The sequence below is a fragment of the Coregonus lavaretus genome, assembly GCF_964263955.1.
Source record: "Coregonus lavaretus genome assembly, chromosome: 20".
Classification (NCBI taxonomy): domain Eukaryota; kingdom Metazoa; phylum Chordata; class Actinopteri; order Salmoniformes; family Salmonidae; genus Coregonus; species Coregonus lavaretus.
This window is the reverse complement of record NC_140007.1, coordinates 9,706,051-9,727,597: the sequence shown is the minus strand read 5'-3', so window position 1 is coordinate 9,727,597 and position 21,547 is coordinate 9,706,051. Positions and strand designations below refer to the sequence as shown.

The 21,547-nt window shown below is 44.0% G+C and overlaps 1 protein-coding gene across 1 annotated transcript; it reads right to left on the bottom strand.

Annotated features, from left to right (window-relative positions):
• Positions 1–1,091: 1,091 nt before the first annotated feature.
• On the bottom strand, positions 1,092–20,468 carry LOC311147947 (uncharacterized protein; the record flags this gene model as incomplete). The annotated part of the gene is made up of 32 exons (XM_084184795.1): positions 1,092–1,276; positions 1,512–1,589; positions 1,820–2,002; positions 2,117–2,171; positions 2,329–2,475; positions 3,847–3,879; positions 3,998–4,042; positions 4,434–4,469; positions 5,077–5,148; positions 5,251–5,304; positions 8,361–8,414; positions 8,549–8,602; positions 10,531–10,575; positions 10,863–10,916; positions 11,028–11,081; positions 11,202–11,255; positions 11,485–11,538; positions 11,683–11,736; positions 11,887–11,940; positions 12,135–12,188; positions 12,299–12,352; positions 12,661–12,717; positions 12,869–12,910; positions 13,121–13,174; positions 13,858–13,911; positions 14,077–14,100; positions 14,540–14,575; positions 17,179–17,232; positions 17,618–17,689; positions 17,792–17,827; positions 19,134–19,202; positions 20,403–20,468. The coding sequence occupies 32 exons, from the start codon at positions 20,466–20,468 to the stop codon at positions 1,092–1,094; spliced, it is 2,037 nt and encodes a 678-aa protein (XP_084040921.1).
• Positions 20,469–21,547: the final 1,079 nt, after the last annotated feature.

Sequence of the window (21,547 nt, the reverse complement as noted above, 5' to 3'; positions counted from 1 at the left end):
CCCAGCTGCCTTGAGATCCTTGACAAGATCCTCCCGTGTAGTTCTGGGCTGATTCCTCACCGTTCTCATGATCATTGCAACTCCACGAGGTGAGATCTTGCATGGAGCCCCAGGCCGAGGGAGATTGACAGTTATTTTGTGTTTCTTCCATTTGCGAATAATCACACCAACTGTTGTAACCTTCTCACCAAGCTGCTTGGCGATGGTCTTGTAGCCCATTCCAGCCTTGTGTAGGTCTACAATCTTGTCCCTGACATCATTGGAGAGCTCTTTGGTCTTGGCCATTGTGGAGAGTTTGGAATCTGATTGATTGATTGCTTCTGTGGACAGGCGTCTTTTATACAGGTAACAAGCTGAGATTAGGAGCACTCCCTTTAAGAGTGTGCTCCTAATCTCAGCTCGTTACCTGTATAAAAGACACCTGGGAGCCAGAAATCTTTCTGATTGAGAGAGGGTCAAATACTTATTTCCCTCATTAAAATGCAAATCAATTTATAAAATTTTTGACATGCGTTTTTCTGGATTTTTTTGTTGTTATTATGTCTCTCACAGTTCAAATAAACCTACCATTCAAAGTATAGACTGATCATGTCTTTGTCAGTTGGCAAATGTACAAAATCAGCAGGGGATCAAATACTTTTTTCCCTCACTGTAAGTACATATTTTTTACAAACAAATGGTTTTGAAAAATAATGGCCTATAAGCACTTTTCCAGTAAAGTTGTTTTTCAGTCTTTTTTATTTTCATTAAATTGTTATTCACTTTTGATGGTATTTGGAGCAATGCAGGTGTTTTCTAGCGCTCTTGTGAAATGTTTACTCAGCTTTGTCCACTTCATAGATAGGTGGAGTCTTGATTTTTAGTCTCTCAGTTTGTTTCTTTGTTTTCCCAAACTGCTGTTTTCCTTCTTTTAACACTTGGGATGTTCTTCTCTTCCTCAAAATAAATCTCACATCTGTTGTTACTGTTCCTGTCTTGTTTTAAATACATTAAAGAGGACATTATGTGACTCCTTTCTCTCCTCTCCTCCTCCTCTTCCTCCTCTTTTCTCCTCCCAGGGGTGGCTGCTTACGGGATGAGGGAAGTCATGTTTAATGGTTCTTGGGATTGGAGGTTTTCCCATGGACATTTGCCCCCTGGCAGGCAGTAGTGTCACAGATTCCTGGGGAGCCCGAGTGCCCTGTCCTTCCTGTCCTACCTGCCTCTCCGGGCTCTCCTGGATCTCCTGGGGATCCGTCACGCCCGTCTTTGACGATTCCAAATACTCCTGGGATACCTATGGGCACAGAAACAGTATAGGGAATGAGCCAAGTCTCCTAACAAGTACGCACTGATTCAAACACAGAGGGGAAACCTGCACTACTCTCAAATATAAGCTCAGATGTCCCACAAAGAAGGGTTTCGTGGCAAAGACAGTATACTGATACAACTCCCCTTGGCTACCCTTTAACTTTTATCATTCTAGCCCAAACCACACTCACTGTGAATGCACAGTGAATAAACTGTCATACCTTGGTATCCTTGGTCTCCAATGGGCCCTTCGATGGCTTTTCCGATGGGTCCCTTGTCACCCTGTTCACCAAGATCACCTGTGGAAGAGACGGAAAACAATGTTACAAAAAAAAGGAAATCTATTGGCTATGAGAACTGCAATATGCCCAACATATTAGAGATGGTCACCCCTGTCTGTACACTTCTAATGAGACTTACAGTACGTTCTGTGCTGCAAAGTAAGTCCATTGCTCTGTGCTGATCACATGGGCAGACATTTTGAGCTGTATGTTTCTCGGCATGGCCCTGTGCATCTCCTGCTACTTACCTCTGGGACCGGGGTCTCCTAGGTCTCCAGACAGTCCTCTGTAGCCAGGAGGTCCACGGGAGCCGGGGTGACCGATAGACCCGGTCTCGCCTGGCTTCCCTGGAGGTCCGGCAGCGCCGGGGCGACCCACTTGGCCAGGGGACAGGGGTCTTCTGAGGTTGGCAGCCAGCTGTGCAATCTGATCTGAGAGAGAGAGGACAGAGGAACAGAAATTTGCAAACATATTCACTTTTTGGTAATTTAAAGAAAGACAAGGGCACTACACCCTACAGCCCTTTTGATCTCGAAAATCCTCACCATCAATCATAGATCCACACAATTCTCTGATGTGCTGTTCGCTTGCCAGTTTACCCTGAAAACAGAGGCAGAGAAGACAGACATTTCATTCAGCAGGTGTCATCAATGACAGTTCAGTCAATCTGAGGCATTCTCGGCGCAGGGACACCAACTTGCCAAGTTTACAGGGATCGAAGTACAGCATTACCCATAGTTACTCAGAGGTTACTCACGGGAACACCAATCTTGCCAGCGATTCCGGGCAGACCCTGTTCACCCTGAAAGCCCATGAGGCCTGGTTTCCCAGGAACCCCTCTGGCTCCGAGCTCTCCCTGTGGTCCCACCACGCCCTTGGGTCCCAGCTCTCCACGCTTCCCAGACTGTAAGCACACAAAAAAACGAAATCAAATGAACAGCTCTTGTGTTCACTCAGTAAATGTCAAACAGAGTTAAATTCAGTGGAGGTGTTCAGTTGTGAGGGAAGAAAGTGTAGCATCTTGATCTGAGGGAATCAGACAGCTCAATTGTTGCTGGTTCAGTAGTTAATTTGAGGTAATTTGTTCCCAGAATAAGAAACAACCTGACTTGTCAAAGGGCTTTCGAAAAGTAAACACTGTAGTTGTGTAGCTTGAGAACATCAGTGTGGGGGTGTACATATGTCTCACTTGATAATTAATTTAATGAACAAAACAACAATTCCTAAGTGTGAGAGTTGCTGTAGCTAGCATCAGTTAGCGTTAGCGAGCCACATCAGTGTCTTGGCTGTAATTGCATTAATTGTGAGCTAAACTGTGCTGCAGCTTAGCATGGCTCCCTTCTCCCCTGTGGGGATGGCAGATAGTGGGCTAAGAAATCGTACAGCAGGCTAATCTATCCAGCTAATCCTGGAATGTGAGCTGGGATCCCGTGCAATTAGTTAGTGTGTTGCAGTCTGGCCTTGGCACCAGCACTTAGTGCCAACACCAAATCTCTGGCAACACATCAGAGAGAAAAGATAGAGAGGGGAGAGAGACCATAATTAGGGAAAGAGCAGCTAAAGATGTTGTGTAAGATAGTGATAAAGGGGACAATGATAGACTGGTCTAGTATGCCCAACTAAGTAGGGTTTTTGACTGTACGCCTAGTGAATATGATCACAATCGTTGTGGTCGTTATCTAGAGGGACAAACCTGCCAGTAAAATATGTGTCAATGAATGGAGTTGGGATCCAAGACCTAGGGATCTATTCAATCAGGTCCGCTTTAGCAGACATCTGCATAGTTGTTGTTTTGACGGTGTCGGAGGTGGAACTGAGTTAGAGCTGTCAAATCCACAAGTGGCTCCCACTGCACGGAGTTGCAGTAACAGAAATCCCATGTAGCCTTGTTTACAAGTTGGAACACTGGAATGTGAGATGTAATCTACACCTCCATTAGGATGATAGAAATCCTCATTATTTTGTTGAATGATTTTTCAATTTGAGCGTCATTATTTATATATAGCTTACATTTTCTCATTCTGAACTTCTAACTGGAGTGGGGCTGGTGTTGCTTTGTGACAACGATCACAAGCGCAGCTGCTCACCGATCTGACCGCTCCAACACAGTTCCACCTCTGACTCCACCAAAACATCCACAATGCGGGTGTCTGCTATCGCCGGTTAATGGTTGATCTGATTGAATTTAGGCCCTAAACATATTGTGGTTGTCAAACATACATTCAACACTGACAAGGATTCGCTCCACAGTTTGGATAAAGATATTATTACTCACCTCTCCTTTTTGGCCAACTGGACCAAATGGACCCTGAAAATGAGCAAAACATTGTTGACAAATAAGACAAAAGAAATGGGATGACACACGTTTGCATGCTAATTGAATGTATATTAATTTGACTAAACTTAAAATATGAAAGATAACTTACAGGTTCTCCATTTTCCCCGGGCAAACCATCAGCTCCTGCCACGCCCTGAACAGAAAACAAAATAATAATTTGTTTATGCTACTTAGTGGTTATAATTGTTCCTTTTGCTTTTCAAGCCTGAGTGAATATTTGAATAACAATAATTGGGTGTGCATGGAAGCTTGCATAGAAAATATCATGTCCATGTTTCGTTATGTAGCTAGAAAAGTCAAATACACACAAATATACTTCCATAATGAGCCCATAAAACCATATTCCCACCTCTTTAACCTTTCCCATTATCAATGGCAATGGCAAGATTCTCTCTGAACCCTTTAAGAGACAGGGTAACCCCATGAGCACACTGAATGAAGACAGTGGGAAGGGGGTTTCTATGGTAATATAATTATTTGACCCCTACTGTAGGAAGCTACAAGTGAAGTACATGTGTACTTACCATGTCTCCTTTAGGGCCTGATGCTCCGACTGGACCCTGCAGGAGAAACAGAATGAGAGCGAGAGAGAGAGAGAGAGAGAGAGAGAGGGGGGAATAAAAGCCAGTGGTTGTGGAGACCAGAAGCAGAGGGCATTGCTCCATAGATGGCAGACTGTGTGCGCTGAGTGAGATGCAGGGGGGGATGGAGGGAGGTGTGCTGGGTTGTGGAGTGGGGCAGCCCAGGAGCTGGATAAAGCCAGGCTTTGTTCTGCCCTCGGCTCCTGAACAGGAGGCTGCTTTCTTACCTCTCTCCTGGGTACAGTATGAATACACACCACTAGGGCTGGAGTGAGTGAGCCCACACTGCCCAGGTTATGACTATATACTGCTCTGATCTAAATGGGTGTGGCAGGAGGAGCTATGTGTGTGCATGTTTGTGTGTAGTCCAATATTGGGTTAGTTGGTCAATAACTCTAATCTGTCTTTAAAGGCATAGCTACAAATAAAAGGCCTTGTTTATTCCCAGAAGGACATCAGTGGAGTGTAAAGGGATGCTTGGGCTTGGAACCAGATGGTGAACTGTTCAAATCCCCGGGGTGGACATCACTGTTGGTCCCTTCAGCGGTCGTTGGCCAGCAACCATTCTGTTCGGGGTCATACTCACCCTCTCACCAAATCCGCCGCGGATTCCGGTTGGTCCGGGAAGACCAGGGTCCCCCAGAGCCCCCTTTATTCCCTGTTGAACATGACATAGACACCATCAGAAGACCTCCAACACATGACACAGAATTTCATTCAGGGATTGTCCAGAAAGGATGTATCCCATCATGCCACTGACCTGGAAGCCTTTGCTGCCCTGAACCCCGATGTTGCCCACTGGTCCGATGCCCCCCTGGGAAATACATAACATTATGTTAGCATAACAAGAAGTACATGAGGGCCTGCAGACACAGGAAGTACATTTCCGTTTTGGAAACCCTGGTGTAGAGCATGATAATCACTTTTATATCCTGGCTGTATCCTGCATTCCCTCCCTCTAGGGTTCTGATAGGGAACCAAAGACAAAACCCCCTCTGTGTCTCTGACCCTCTTTCATCCATCCCTCTTTGATACATTCCTGTCTTCCCCACTGCCTCCATCTAACTGGAGGGGAATAGCTATACACAGTTTATTAGGTACACCCCTCTAGTACCGAGTCAGACCCCACTTTGCCTCCAGAACAGCCTGAATTCTTCGGGGCACGGAAACGTTGCTCAATTGGTATCAAGGGACCTAACGTGTGCCAAGAAAACATTCCCCACACCATTACACCACTGCCACCAGCCTGTACCATCGACACCAGGCAGGATGGGGCCATGGACTCATGCTGCTTATGCCATATCCTGACTCTGCCATCAGCATGACGCAACAGGATTCGTCGGACCAGGCAATGTTTTTCTACTCCTCAATTGTCCAGTGTTGGTGATTGCGTGCCCACTGGTTCCGCTTCTTCTTGTTTAGGAGTGTAACCCGGTGTGGTCGTCTGCTGCAATAGCCCATCCGTGACAAGGACCGATGAGTTGTGCGTTCCAAGATGCCGTTCTGCACGCCACTGTTGTACTGCGCCGTTATTTGCCTGTTTGTGGCTCACCTGTTAGCTTGCACGATTCTTGCCATTCTCCTTCAACCTCTCATCAACAAGCTAGCGCTGACTGGTTGCTTTTTGTTTGGCACACCATTCTCAGGAAACCCTAGACACTGTCGTGCGTGAATTCTAAAATTCTAAAATACAGGAACCGGTGCGCCTGGCACCGATGATCATACCACGCTCAGGTCACTTATTTTGCCCATTCTAACGTTCAATCGAACAGTAAGTGAATGCCTCGATGCCTGTCTGCCTGCTTTATATAGCAAGCCATGGCCACGTGACTCACTGTCTGTAGAAGCAAATCATTTTAGTGAACGGGGTGGTGTACCAAATAGACTGGCCACTGAGTGTATATAGTGTGAATATACACTCCCCTCCAGATTTATTTGGACAGTGAAGCTAAAATATGTACATTTGTCTCTATACTCCAGCATTTTGGATTTGAGATCAAATGTTTCATATGATGCGACAGTACAGAATGTCACCTTTTATTTGAGGGTATTTTCATACTGTTTTACCGTTTACATTTTAGTTTTATCCAGAGCAATTAGGGTTAAGTGCCTTGCTCAAGGCTCAGGGATTCGAACCAGATAATCTCTTAACTCCTGTTATTGGTAATGGTGAGATGCTAGCATTTTTTGGGGGGGTATGATCTTTGTTCCTCTGTACCTTTCTCACTCATGTTGTACGTTGCTTTCCAACAGTCTCCTAGTTAATCACAAACTATTGTGTTTTAACCATTGAACTAATAAGGGAAGTTTTCATCCTTATCCTCTCTCAATCAACATACTGTATATTCAAACAAGCAATAACATGATGGATAAAACGTGTAACACCATCTTATTTCACTTGCTAATGTCCACATGAAAACAATACAAGTAATCCAGCAATTTATGATTGATATTTTATGGGCAAGAAGCTTTGGAACTGAAAATGAATGTCACATCCAAACTTTACGGAAAGAGTTGAGTGTTGTTGGCAGTTGAAATCCTTCTAATAATGCCTCTGTGCTCTTGTTTCATTTCAGCCTTGTTGTAAGCATAATGGGAGAGAATGAGAGAGCAGCAGACTCATCAATAGGTAATGTGGTAATACACTACATGAAAGTAGGTGGACACCTGCTCGTCAAACATATCATTCCAAAATCATGGGCATTAATATGGAGTTGGTCCCCCCTTTGCTGCTATAACAGCCTCCACTCTTCTGGGAAGGCTTTCCACTAGATGTTGGACTATTGCTGCGGGGACTTGCTTCCATTCAGCCACAAGAGCATTAGTGAGGTCAGACACTGATGTTGGGCGATTAGGCCTGGCTCGCAATCGGCGTTCCAATTCATCCCAAAGGTGTTTGACGGGTTGAGGTCAGGGCTCTGTGCAGGCCAGTCAAGTTCTTCCAGACCGATCTCGACAAATCATTTCTGTATGGACCTCGCTTTGTGCACGGGGGCATAGTCATGCTGAAACAGGAAAGGGCCTTCCCCAAACTGTTGCCACAAAGTTGGAAGCCCAGAATCGTCTAGTATGTCATTGTATGTCATTGTATGCTGTAGCGTTAAGATTTCCCTTCACTGGAACTAAGGGGCCTAACCCAAACCTTGAGAAACAGACCCAGACCATTATTCCTCCTCCACCAAACTTTACAGCTGGCACTATGCATTCGGGCACTATGGCATCCGCCAAACCCTGTCCGTCGGACTGCCAGAAGGTGAAGCGTGATTCATCACTCCAGAGAACGCGTTTTTACTGCTCCAGAGTCCAATGGCGGCGAGCTTTACACCACTCCAGCCGACGCTTGGCATTGCGCATGGTGATGCTCGGCCATGGAAACCCATTTCATGAAGCTCCTCACGAACAGTTCTTGTGATGACGTTGCTTCCTTAGGCAGTTTCCATGTCCCAATAACAGCACTTACAGTTGACCGGGGCAGCTCTAGCAGGGCAGATATTTGACACTCTGTTTTGACCATACTTTCTAATGGTCAGGAAAAAAACGTTATTCTGCTATGTTGACTACTATTCTGATTGGTAATAAAACAAATAAAAACATTTTTTATTGTCACACACACCAGATAGGCACAGTGAAATGTGTTGTTTTACAACAAATTAGGGTTAAGTGCCTTGCTCAAGGGCACAGCGACAGATTTTTCACCTTGTCGGCTCCAGGATTCAAACCAGTGACTTTTCGGTTACTTGCCGAACACTCTAACCAGTACACTACCTGCCGCCCTGGTACATGGCTCCACTCTACCTACTGCCATCTCAACAGGTGGACGCTGCCATGTTTCCATGGATACGGAATTGAACTTTGACCTAGACTACTTACAGCCACACCTCTGGGTCCCGCCTCGCCCCTCTCTCCTGGGATACCAATGTCGCCCTGTGGGAGGAGTCAGATGATGGTGCAGGCAGGTGAGAGGAGCTGATACACCACAACTGCATTGTAACAAAACAACCCACAACACAGACACCCACAAAATACCCCACTGCCCCAGAAGCCCATCAGATACATACAGGAATACCTGGCTCTCCAGACGGCCCTGCCTCTCCCATCTCTCCTGGGTTGCCCTGGGAAGGAAAGGGTTAACAGAAGGGTTATGTGGTGGCTTATCTTCACTGCCATTGGCTTAATGGTTCCTCTGATTGTATGATGTAATTTGTGACACCATTGTGTGTATTTCCTCTGAAAGTGTGATGTAGTTTGTGACATTACTGTCTGTATGGTTCCAATGGGCACGTTCTTGACAGATCTTACAACACCTGGATAGGTATTTTAAGTATTAGCTAACCACGTCATATGTTTTAGCAATCTGGTTCCTGACGGCTCAGTTGATGAAGTGCCACGCAACCATTGGTTGATGCATGCAACGTCTTAGCAGAGAACCTTTGATTGTAATTGATATCACATAATTGGTGACATCACTGTCTGTATGATTTATCTGATTGTATGATACAATTTGTGACATCATTGGCTGTATGACATCACAGTACACATCTATGACATCACTGTCTGTTTCTTTGATCCTATACTCCGAGTCGATATTCACGTAATAAGAATTAATCCCCCTTGACCACGGCCACAAATTGGGGAAAACAAACATTCTTTCCATTTGACCCCCATTGTAAAAGAGACTTCGTTGTCGATTTTTTGTTATACACAAAAAACTAAACATACCGAAAAGCTGCTGTGTTGTTCAATGTACATGTAACCAGGTCAAAAATCCCGACCTACGGTTCACAGTGCTCCAGCATAGGGAAATAGAGGCGGTGAGAAGAGCCCTGTGGCTTCAGGCTATTGAGCATGGGAGAGTGGGAAATGTGAGGACCCGGTGTTCAAGTAGGCTACACGTAGCTGTGTGTGGAAAACATTTAATCACAGGTAAGACATTTAACTTGTTTAGTACAGTCTGTTTGTAACGCCACTCACTACTTGTAGCTGTATAGTCTGTTTGTTTGTGTTGTTGGTCTTGGCTAGCTTAATGATCCGGTCGGTAGCTAGCTAGCACTCACTCACTCACGTGGCTGCTAGCATCATTATGAAAAGGGGCATGAGGGAAGCCCTACAATATTATGTTTTTCTAAGTAGTGAGAACGCTAGGGAGCAGGCAATGTTGAAAAGTAATCTTTAGACATGTTGTACTTTTCTTAAATGTAGTTTTGTAATTGACTAAAACAAGCAGACAACAAGAAAATTGCGTTTGAAAAAGGTCAAGATGTTGCCGTGAGCCAATGGAGTAACCTAGGTAACCACAGGTTGTTTTCCCCACAGGCGGGTTATATCTAATACCGACTGGGTCTATGATATCAGTTGTGACATCATTAGCTGTATGATTCCATCTTTTGATTGCATAATATCGTTGTGACCTCTGGCTTTATGACATCACTAAGAAAATAGCATAGATTTACATAGTTATTACTTCTAAACAAAAACACTTTTTTGTTCTCATATGCTTACAATGTTGTTTTGATTATTGCTTTTACAGTCACTAAAATTACATTTGGTTGTGATAGTTGCAAAATACCTATTTTGGATGCAGCAGTTGTGAGCTAGAATGCTATTGCTCATTGACATAGGCTGTAGCCAAAGAGCCATTTTACTGGTTGAAGTTGAAGTGTTTTAAAAAAAGTATAATGCAGTTGATTTACAACAATGACACAAACATTATATTAAGCAGGACATTCATACAAGCCTTACAATTCAATTATAATCAAAAAGTAGTGTGAAATGCACTCATAAGCAACATGTAAATGGAGGCTTTTTTTGCTGGCAGTCTATGAGAACTCCCCCATGTTTTCCCCCACGGTGTGGAAATAGTGAATAGCGACTTGCGGTTTAACCATATAATTACATATTAGAACTCCATAATTTAATATGATCTCTGCGGTGGTGATAACTATGATATCCTTCTCTTTATGGCCCCATTGTATACATCATATCCTTGTCTTTATGAAATCACTGTCTTCATGACCTGGTTATGCATTGTTGTCATACTCACAACTCCTCCTTTGGCTCCCTTTGTGCCAGCCTTTCCTTGTAAACCCTGAAACACAGACATAGAAACATGACTCTGGGGTAGTGTCCACAGTAGTACTATGATTCTATGGGACTTGGGCTTAGTAAACACACTGTGGGAGACTGAGTTAGATATGATTGTGTGGTCATTAGAATGTGTAAGAGAATTAGAGTGTGTGTGTTTAAGGGCATCTCCTAGTAGGATAAAGTGGGACAGATAATGGCCAACTGTACACAGTGGGACGCTAGATAATGGCATGCTTTACACAGCAGCTACGGCTACGGGGAGAGAGACACACTGGGTTTGATACTCACAGGAAGGCCGTTGGGTCCTTTCTCACCGGGTACCCCATTCCGTCCGGCGTCGCCCTGGCAATGTAGAGAAACACTGTCACTATGACATCAGCCACACCCACCGTGGGCTCATGGGAAACGTCAGTAGAGCAGAGAGCATTTTGGGAGAAAAGGGCGCCACTTTACCTTCTCGCCGTCCAGTCCCTGGGTGCCATCTTTCCCATCTCTGCCAGGGATGCCCTGCGGAGGAGAGGAACACTCTGTTGGTCAGGGGTCCGAGATCTGCAATATCTGTTTTCATTAGAGATTTGCATTTCATTAGAGATGTGTATTTTAAGAGATTTGTATTTTAAGACTTACAGGCTCCCCTTTGGGACCTGCTCCCCCGGGAACTCCCTTTGGACCAATTTTGCCCTGTTGAGAAATGACAAGGAACAATGTTACATTACCTGAAATGAACAGTTTGTAGCGCAACATTAGATCCTTTACAATCCCTTGTACTCACACCATTTACCATTTACCATCACATGACTGTTTAGTCTGCTATTTCATTAGGGATTAGAGTTGCCTGCAAAGAGGATGTTCATTCAGACATGCAAATATCAATACAAAAATATACAGTATATGTGTATTATTTACTCACAATCTCTCCCTTTGGCCCTCTAAATCCCTCTGGTCCTTTCTCTCCAGCATCACCCTGGAATTATCAAATGACACACACAGAGCTTTTTATTGATGGGACCAATGGCAGACACTTAACACAATGACATAAACACCAGTGCCGAAGTGAGGTACGAGTTATACACTACTCAACAGATAGTACAAACAAGGAGAGACTCACTGTCTTGCCGATGACACCAGCAATACCAGGTTTGCCTCGGAAACCAGGTAAACCCTAAAAAGAGAAATGAAAGAGAGACAGTAGATGCATTACAATCAGGAAAACTGACAACGTTTCCACTGCAGCCTATTGAAATGCTGGTCTGTAAGTTCCAGACAGAAGACAGAGGTCTGAGACAACGACATTCAGAGGCGTGGTACTCACCCTGTCTCCTACTGCCCCCATCGGGCCCTGAAGTCCTCTCAAACCACGAGGACCCTGGGAAAAAACACCACAGGATGGTTAAGAACCAATCAGAATCGATCACATCCACCATAAGAACCAATCAGAACAATCAACACTGCATAGCATTCACACATCAGGCCCAGGGCAGAAAGTAATGGACAATCTAAACAAACAGCCAACAGATAAAAATGGCTGTGTTTTGAGCCATATTAGGTGACATCCCTAACCTGCAGGCCCACAGTGCCGGGAATACCAGGAGGACCAGATGGGCCAGCATCACCCTGGGAGAGACAACAGGACACGCAGTTAACAACAGGTATTTCACATCTGGATTAACACTTCAGACTAGTAAATGTTTCTCCTCCCTGAGTTTCATTCTTATTGATCTCACCTTCTCTCCATCTTTCCCGAGCTCTCCCTTATCTCCTTTGTGACCTGTGTGACCCTAAATGAAGAGAGAGAGGATGGAAGGAAAGACAAAGAAGAAGCAGGGAAACATATTTAGAGAGGGATGGCGAGAGATATAATAATAATAATAATAATAATATGCCATTTATCAGACGCTTTTATCCAAAGCGACTTACAGTCATAGAGAAAGACAAAGAGGGGTAGATGATGAGAATGGGAGAGGGGGAGATACAACAGTTAGTTTTGCTGTCATGTTCCTGGGGGAAAGTGTCATTTGAAGAGCACACATGTCAGAGCTTTAAAAGTCACAATCAGTAAGGTAGAGCAACAATGTCCTGTACCCACCTTGAATCCAGGCATTCCTGGGGGTCCGGAGGGACCAGGAGGACAGATGGCAGGACACTATAAAGGGGAAAGTCAACACCGCATTAGGCAAAGGCATGTAGTAAATATAATGTCCCATTGCTGTTTAATGTTGGGCATAGCAATGCAGCACAGTACAGGGTTGATGTACTTCAATGTGTTGGGTCTGAAAAAATGTCCTGACACTTACCAGCAGATCTCCACTGCCATCAGGGAGAGCCCCAGGAAGACCCTTAGAGAGGTAGAGAATGAAGTTTAGATTTAAATATAAATGAATGTGTAACATTTCATCAGGCAAGCCGACGGATGAATTATTTCTTTCTTTAAGCATTTCTTCACCCCACATCTGTGTGGCCATGCATATCCATCCCTGACTGATGGCAGCAATAGCAATTTCACTAAGGTGGAGAATCAACAGATAATGTAGATGTTCTGTACTTACTGGGGGTCCATCAGGGCCGGGAGGCCCAGGCAATCCTGCAAGGCCCTCAGGGCCCTGGGAGAGAGGCAAAGGAACACACAGGTTAGAGTCAATCAATCAACATGATCATTTGCATATAAACTGTACCAAAATCACTGCATAGATTTACATTGCCCCTACCCTCATCATGTTAAACTAAAGGAAATCAAAGCTGACTATCCATTGCTGAACCTCTAATCAGCGTCTCTGATAAGAAGCTCAACTGAAATCATGCCTCATCACGATCACGCCAATCAGTCCTGGTTCTCTCTCCAGGGGTCTTTCCCCACTCCACTCCCAAGAGATGAGATCTTACGCTGGGGTAGCTCACTAACAAGGACCCCATCCACTCATGGACGTTTGGATTCTCCCACTTGACAACTGTAAGCGGTCATTGATGCTTGAGTCTATCTGAGGTGTTTATGTAAAAAGGATTGGATTGGAGAGACATGCCTGTCTTGTCTGTCTCAGGGGTCTCTAGCCCTGGTCCTGGAGTGATACTGCTTCTGGTACTGCAGATTTTACTTGTCATTCAGTAGTTAAACATTTAACTTGCCAACTTGATTACTTCGTCATGAATTACCAGTGAGTCCACTAGATACCCAGTAGTGGCAGTCAAAGAGGGCATTAAGTGTAAGTGTATATTTCCCTGATTTCTGTCTGTTGTACATCTTTCTTAATTGGGATTGATTCATTAATGAATTGGTCTTAACACTCACTGCTGGTCCCTGTGGCCCGATTCCGCCCGCAAGCCCATTGGCTCCTGGTGGCCCCTGGAAACAATAGAAATGGGTTGGGTGAGAGCACACACACCCCCACACACACACACATGCATAACTATAAGAAGTCACATATAGACATGCGAAAAATATCTACGCACACACACATAAAAGCAAAGTGCCAACATAAGAAAACTGTTTATGATCATCTGTACTCACTGGAGCTCCTGGTCTCCCTCTGCCCTAAGGAAGACAGGGGAAGGCATATTAAGACATACATACACACCAGACAACTTATGAACCATCGTGTCATAACAAGCTGATGTTATAATGGTTAAAATGTATAGGTGTAATTGAAGATGTGTGACAGTATACCGAATGTAAACACTAGGTATAGGTATGTTTGTTATAGATACACAGCTGTGTGTGTTTGTGTTATGTTATAACTGGGAACATTTGTGTGTGTGTCTTATAGGTAGGGCCCACCATTTTTCTTGACCATGTGACCCGACCAGGAAACACTCTGGGCCCTAGTTATGGATTTAGCTGTTGACAGGTGAGTGTGTGTAATCAACAATATCTCTATTTCTAGTGATCAGTCTGGTGTAATAGAGGTTATGAATATGGACCGGTGATATAGGCTACGTTGATATCTATTGGTGGAAGATGTAACAGTACTTACAGGAGGTCCACCTGGCCCGGGAGGTCCAGCATCGCCCTGTAGAGACAAAGACACACAACCCCTTAGACAACTTCAACAGATACAATGAAACATGAGACTAGGTGGGAACTAGGTTAAAAACCTAAAACATTATTTGCATGTTATATACGTGTTTCGAGGTCTTTGGGAGGGGATGACATGTGTCAGCATTGAGTCATGTATCAGTGAGCCAAAACTAGTGCAACTGCCTTGGTCCAAATAGGTGGGAAACGATCCAAATTATTACATTATTATAAAGATGTTACAAATGTAAACTACATACCCTTTTCCTATGCTGAAAAGTGCTGCAGTGACCTGATATGACCCACAGCAAGAGTCTAATAAAGATGTACCCCCCCCCCCCCCCCGATACACTCCTTATTTTATGTCCCTTTTCCTGTCTACTCTTTCACCCCTCCCTCCCTGTTTCCTCTGTCTTTCCCCATTGCCCCCCTCCTTTGCCCTCCGACCCCTCCTCTGTCCCCACCACATTCCATCTCAGCTGTGTTTGGGCTGTTGGTGTGGTGTGAGGGAGAAAAAGAATCACAATCAGACTTAACACAGTGGTGTCATGGCAACCCACACTGCATTCCTCACTGTTCCAACTGACTTTACAGTGGATGAGTGTAGACTAGACTGCTGCACTAACACACACACACACACACAGTTAGACACGCACAGACACTGTTGCACGCACTCAAGCACATAAATGCACGCACACATACACAGCACTTAGGCGCGCATGCACCTGCACACGAGCACGTATCACATGCACACACACAGCCACACGCATGCATGTCTCCTGTGATGAATGGAATTTGTCGTGGTTTGTTTTCACTTTTCATCCCTCTACTGTTATTCTCAGTATCTCTAGTATTCTCTGTTTGATTGATTTTACAGCTATTTGAAGCTGGTGAACCAAAATGTGAAAGTTACCACCAGCTTTAAACAGCGGTTTTGGTCCACCAGCTTCAAAAAGCTGTAAAAACTATATTTTTTGTTAATGAAAATATATTTCACAGCGATTTAGATGGTACAATGATTCCCTACAATATTCAGTGCTTGTTTTCTCACATAAACTGAAATTGAGCAAACAGTGTAGAATTTGTAGAATTTGAGCAACCAGGAAATGACAGAACGATTTCCACTAGATAACACACCCACAAAGTCAGAACAGCTTTCCCAGTTTGACAACAGATGCCGCTCCGGCTGAAGAAATCAATAGGCGAATATCACAGCCAATCACACCACTGGCAGGTAAGTAATACTGTGAAACACTTATCATTCCACTGTTAGCGCCAGATATATTATGGACATTTTCTGATATTACAATGCAAAAATTCTAAAGAATCCAATGTGTAGCACCTTTAATAGTGAAAACATACAGTATCTTCCTCTGGTCTAAGCAGTAAAGACTGCTTATGGGTGTTGAAGAGAATTGGTGCACCTCATTATCTAGTGACTGTTTTGGGGAGGTGGTCGATATGTCTTGACAGGGAAAGGTATTTTTTCCTGAAAATGTAGCTCCTGTGTTTTGCTCTGAAAACAGCTTCAGCCCAAATTCCTTCCTCAGTGTAAGTAGGGGGAGGGAGAGAACGTCCAAGCTTGTCAACCTTCATCCCATTAGTGCATGGATGTTAGCCAGGAAATATCAGACAGGTTTTAAGCCAATTGCAGCATGGCACATTTAATCCAGGTAATTAGGCAGTCAGGTAAACACTCACTTCCTGATTAGTGTGACTAATTAGTTGAATTGCAGAGGGCTGCCTCCATTTTGACAGTGGACCCATTTACACCCTTCAAGTTGTGATCAGAGGACCATTTTAACATCCTTTTATAGCTCACATTTTATGCATTACTCCCAACACTTCATATCCAGTTCTGGGGGTGCTATATAATATCATTACGTTCTCCTGCGCTGTACTGCTTTCATGCCTTACCACCCAGTCCTTCAGATTCTCACCGCTTCATCTTCCTCAGAGGATAACTGTATTTATTTCCTCCTGCATCCAAGCCGCAGATCCCTCTGCTTCCTATAGTCTGGGCCGGATTGGTGGGCAGCTGTGCGCATTCCGGGCGGGATTAGGGAAGCAGCGGCCAGCGCTAGATAAATCCGACTCAGAGTCACCCTATCCCTCATTAAAAACATTCCCACAAAGGGCCAGAGCCAGCTCGACAAATCCGTCCCGACAGGGAAAAAACAGAGGCCTGAGTAGGTACCAGCTTTAGCCCACCAAGGTCTCAAGGAGCTCAATGTAACTAACCCCCTTTCTCTCTATTCTGTAGGGTCATACAGATATGATACACAGAGGACTGGATGGCACCTATCTCAGCCTAAGGTCATTCTAAGGTCACAACACTAGCTCTCTGTGTGGGTTTTCATAAATTCAGCTAACTGAGGCACCTCATGTCTCACCTTATGTCACTCTGTACATAATGTGTGTGTGTGTGTGTGTGTGTGTGTGTGTGTGTGTGTGTGTGTGTGTGTGTGTGTTTTAGTGGCTGATTGATGAGGCCAAAGTGGCAGTCTTTAGTCGAAGAGGTCATTAAAGTTAATGAGGCACATCCAGAGGCAAACAGCCATGCAGGAACCCTGGGAGACTGATAGGCACTTCACTTACCACCTCCCCTGGAGGACCGTCCTTCCCTGCAGGCCCATCAGCACCTGTCAATCCCTGAGGAGGAATAACAACATCATGGAAACATTATTAGACGTTATATTGTGCTATTTCTTACGTCTAAATTGCTCAATTCAACTGTTTGAATAGATGGGAGACACATTTTATGGGATAATTCAATCAAGTTCTCTAACAAACGGTAGCTATGAGCAAATTGTTCACTGAATAGAGGACAGGTTACTTGCTCTGTATGCAGGTAAATGGCTGTTCAGTCCAAATCAGTCGAAGCTAGTGTCATGGACTACAGCTTGGTATCAATAGCCTCAAGCTACTGCATATCTAATAGGTGCATGCTGAGTTATCTATGACAGCAATTCAGACAATCTCTTACGCATCAATAACAAGACCAGTGTGTATGTGTGAGTTTCTACGGGTCACTTACGTCCACTCCTGGGAGGCCGGGCAGGCCTGGGTTCCCTGGTCCTCCTGCTCCCCCTGCTTTCCCCTTGGGTCCCTAAAACATTGGAACAGGTCTGTGTTAGAACAATCAAACACCCTACACAAATGAATTGTTGATCTGTTGTTGTAAAAGGTTATGTTCTGTTGTTATACTCACAGCTTTCCCTGAAAGTCCAGGAGGGCCGTCTTTGCCCTGTCAATCAAAGGAAACAACATAAGATTCCAAAGGCCTTTGATTTCAGTCTGGGAAATTGGACAGATTTTGGACATATCATATCCTTAAATAACAAGTGATTAAGTTGTATGTTAATACAAGTCCACAGTCACAAATGCCACTCAATTACTGTGTGTGTGTGTATGTGTGTTTAAAGACTAATAATACCATCTCAGCAGAAAGCTGTGAAATACGGACGTCCTTCTGGCCATTTTGTCATAAAAGGTCAATGAAAACACGGCTGAAATGAAACTCATCTACAGCTATATGTTGAATGGCTACCAGTGATAGATAGACTGAGTGTATGAAGTGCTTTAACACACAGGAGGTTGTAGTTACCCTCTGCCATAAATCTCCCAGTGGGCAATGGGGAAAAATAAACATTGCTAAAAACGACCTGACTGAGCGGAATGGTCACATGATGAAAGCCTCCGGTTGGTTTGGACAGTGGGTAGGAGGAGGGAGGAGAGGGTGGCGAGGAAGGAGGTGTGAGGGGTAACTTTAGATGCTCTCGTAGAGTTGGGGAATGTATGAATGAATAGGTCTTCTGTATGACTGGCAGGCCTTCCAAACTGTGGTGAATTGACTTTACTCCACTAAAGCAACACAACTATTCAATCCCCAATATCTAAAGGTTTGACATCAAATATAAAATTAATTGAATTTCTGTTATGAGATCCGAAAAGTTGCAGGCTCTGTTTGGGCCCATTAACATATCAAGTTATTGTAAAGGTTTGAGACCATAGCCCTTAGTGTTTTTGTTTTTTGAGCACATAATCCTATTTCCCCTCTAACATATAGCACAATTATGAACTTGATTTCTGGTTTAAGGTCCGACCTTTGGCTTTTCCCATATCTATCATGATTGGCTCTGATGTGTCATCGGGTGCCCTCTGGCCAATAGAAAGCCTGTGTACAGAGTGTTTAATGATGACTAAATCCCTGTGGGGCGGGTATGACTCTCAGTGGGAGGGGTCAATATGTTATAGACTGGATAACTAGAGAGCATTTGACCACAATCACAGTTGATCAAGTTGTATCAAATACAACACCTTCCCTATAAAAAGTTGGCATAAATCCTAATGTAGGTCCACATAAGTAAATGTTAAAATTCGTTTGAGAAGCAAGTGCTAAAGTAACAAGTTGCTTGATTGCCTCAGCCATGACGACAACTTCATTCAGTAATTGGATAGCAAAGCCCAGCTCTACTACACTCCACTACCTTACAGTGGTCTCAAAACCAATGAGAGCCCCTCGTGCATCGGTGTCTGGCTAGCTAACTCACGTCAGTACCATCCTTTCCCGCGGGTCCCGGGGGTCCTGGCGGCCCGACTGCTCCCGATGGGCCGGGTCTCTGCGACACAAAACCAAGACGTCAAAAATCAATACAAATATCCGCAAGACAGATAGGTATTATCATGTGATAAATCTTTATAAATGGCCTAAAATCAAGCTGCTTTGTGTCCAGGCTACTGTCCAAATGGGCATGGAAGGAATGTGCGCATTAAGGATGAAAAAATAGACCGGATAAAGACTTTTATATACAAAGTCTAAATGCTTGTTGTTGAAAGTGTTCCAATATTAGTGTGAACTGATCGTGCGTCATTATTCAGAACGAAAAAGAAGTGGCCACATTGGTAGGCTTCAGGTTCTATTATATTATATTGCTTTGAATCTCCTAAACAATCAACTGAAACAAATAAAAAATAAATGTCCATGATTCCGTTGTGAAAAACAATCAAATGTATCACAAAATATATGATGCCAAAGCTATGCGCATGAAATAACCTTTATACAACCGTGCGGTTAAGCGCAGATATGACCCAAATTACGCACAGGCAGTGCAAATAATTTCTAGAGTAACAAACTAATCATTTAAGTGTAATACAATAATACAAATATAGTTTATTTAATTTCAGACTGGACTAATAAACGTAGGTGTTTCCTAGGGCTTCCAAGCACGGCTGAATGAACAAAGGTGTCATTGTGAACAGGCCACTGATCTTCAGGCTCTGCATTCTTTAGCCTCAGGGTAAACATAACCCTGACTCCATAAACTCGCAAGTAAATTAAAAAAGGTAACTGAAAAGACGACAGTCCTTCACGGACACCTGTGGATGATTAAATAAATAAATTACCTAATTGTTTCAATAACCCATTCAAGAATCTTTGAACAAATTGACACTTTATAGGCTACATACAACCTTATAAAACAAGAAAGGCACTAACACGTAGGAAAAAATCAAAACCGTTTATATATAACCTATGTATAAAACTGGGTCAAAGGTTAATATACAAATGGATGATAAATAGCCTATAAGTGACCACCTTGCAGGTAGCGTAATTATCATGGAAGGATTAGACTGACACATTTACACCCACAGCAGAAAGAAAATCTAGGAACTGAATGGGAACCTCAGGCCAGTTATCGAGTGCCTACAAATTCTTCAGGCAGCTTACAAAGAAGCTATACAAACAGCAATTCCGAGCACAGGGTGGCAGATGAAAACATCAGGGATGGATGGATAACGGGCGCACCAAAGCCACCGCTTACCTGGGCTGTAGATGATGTCAAAAGCTGGCACAGCAAGAGCAGCCCGAGAGCTGAGAACATAGACATGGCTTCCCGCTCGCCCCTCAAATCAGAGTTTACGCGGAAAAAGTCAAACCCCGTTCCCAGTCCTTATCGCTCGCTCTCCCCCCGGCGTCGTGATGGACCGCTCCTTCACCTTACAGCGCGCGGCTTCTGAATGGCTTTCACCTTGATTCCAGATAAACCTGAGCCTCCAGCAGAGGGGGCAGATCGTACTGTAGCGAGGGATGAGGGGAGTTGTGAGTTGAGGAACTGATGGAGGTGGGAGCGAGGTAGAGGGCCACGACTTCGGAGCCAGTAAAAGTGGGCTGCGCTATAACTTTCCTGCAAATCCATGGGGGCACTACTGCCCAATCCGAAACCGACCTCTACAATCTAACCTCCAAGTTGTGCAGATCTGAAGTTATAAGGTAGGTGAAAGCAATATGGTGAAAGCTCCACCGGCCTAAAGAGGACGTGGATGGAGCTACACCATATTGCTTTCACCCATCCAAATCATTCAGATCTACTTTAAGTGCCACAGTAGGGTCGGTTTGGATGGGAGGTGAAATCAGACTTCTGGGAGGACCCTTCATTGGTCCACAACTAAGCTTCCCTTGCACCAACCTGCAACTTCAGTTTGTAAAATTCACAGGCCTACTTTGACTACATTCACCAGGGGACATTTTGACAGTATCCATGCCACTGCACTGCTCCTCAAGCTGTTATTATAGTACAGTATTCAGACAACCAAGGTTGGAATCTGAAGAATGGAAGAATTCTAGAAGGAAAAAACTGAATTAGACAAACAAATGTAAATAAGTTGCACAATCTTTATTTTATTGTCATTTAACAGGAAAGTGTCGAGTTTGGAGGTTGCATGGACAAATTATTTTCAAATTCCATTCCTCACCCCACCAAAGTGGAGTGTATTTATTTACAACCCTTTTACACACAATTTCAATACATGTATGATGAATATATTAATTCATTTGCTGAAAATTGTTAAATGAACATTCGTGATGAAATCTCCACAAGGGTGGAAAACAAAGATTACCCAAACATAACCTCAGAGATGGAAGAAACGTTGACTATCTCCCACAGGGTTTTCCTGAGATTTGCAATTC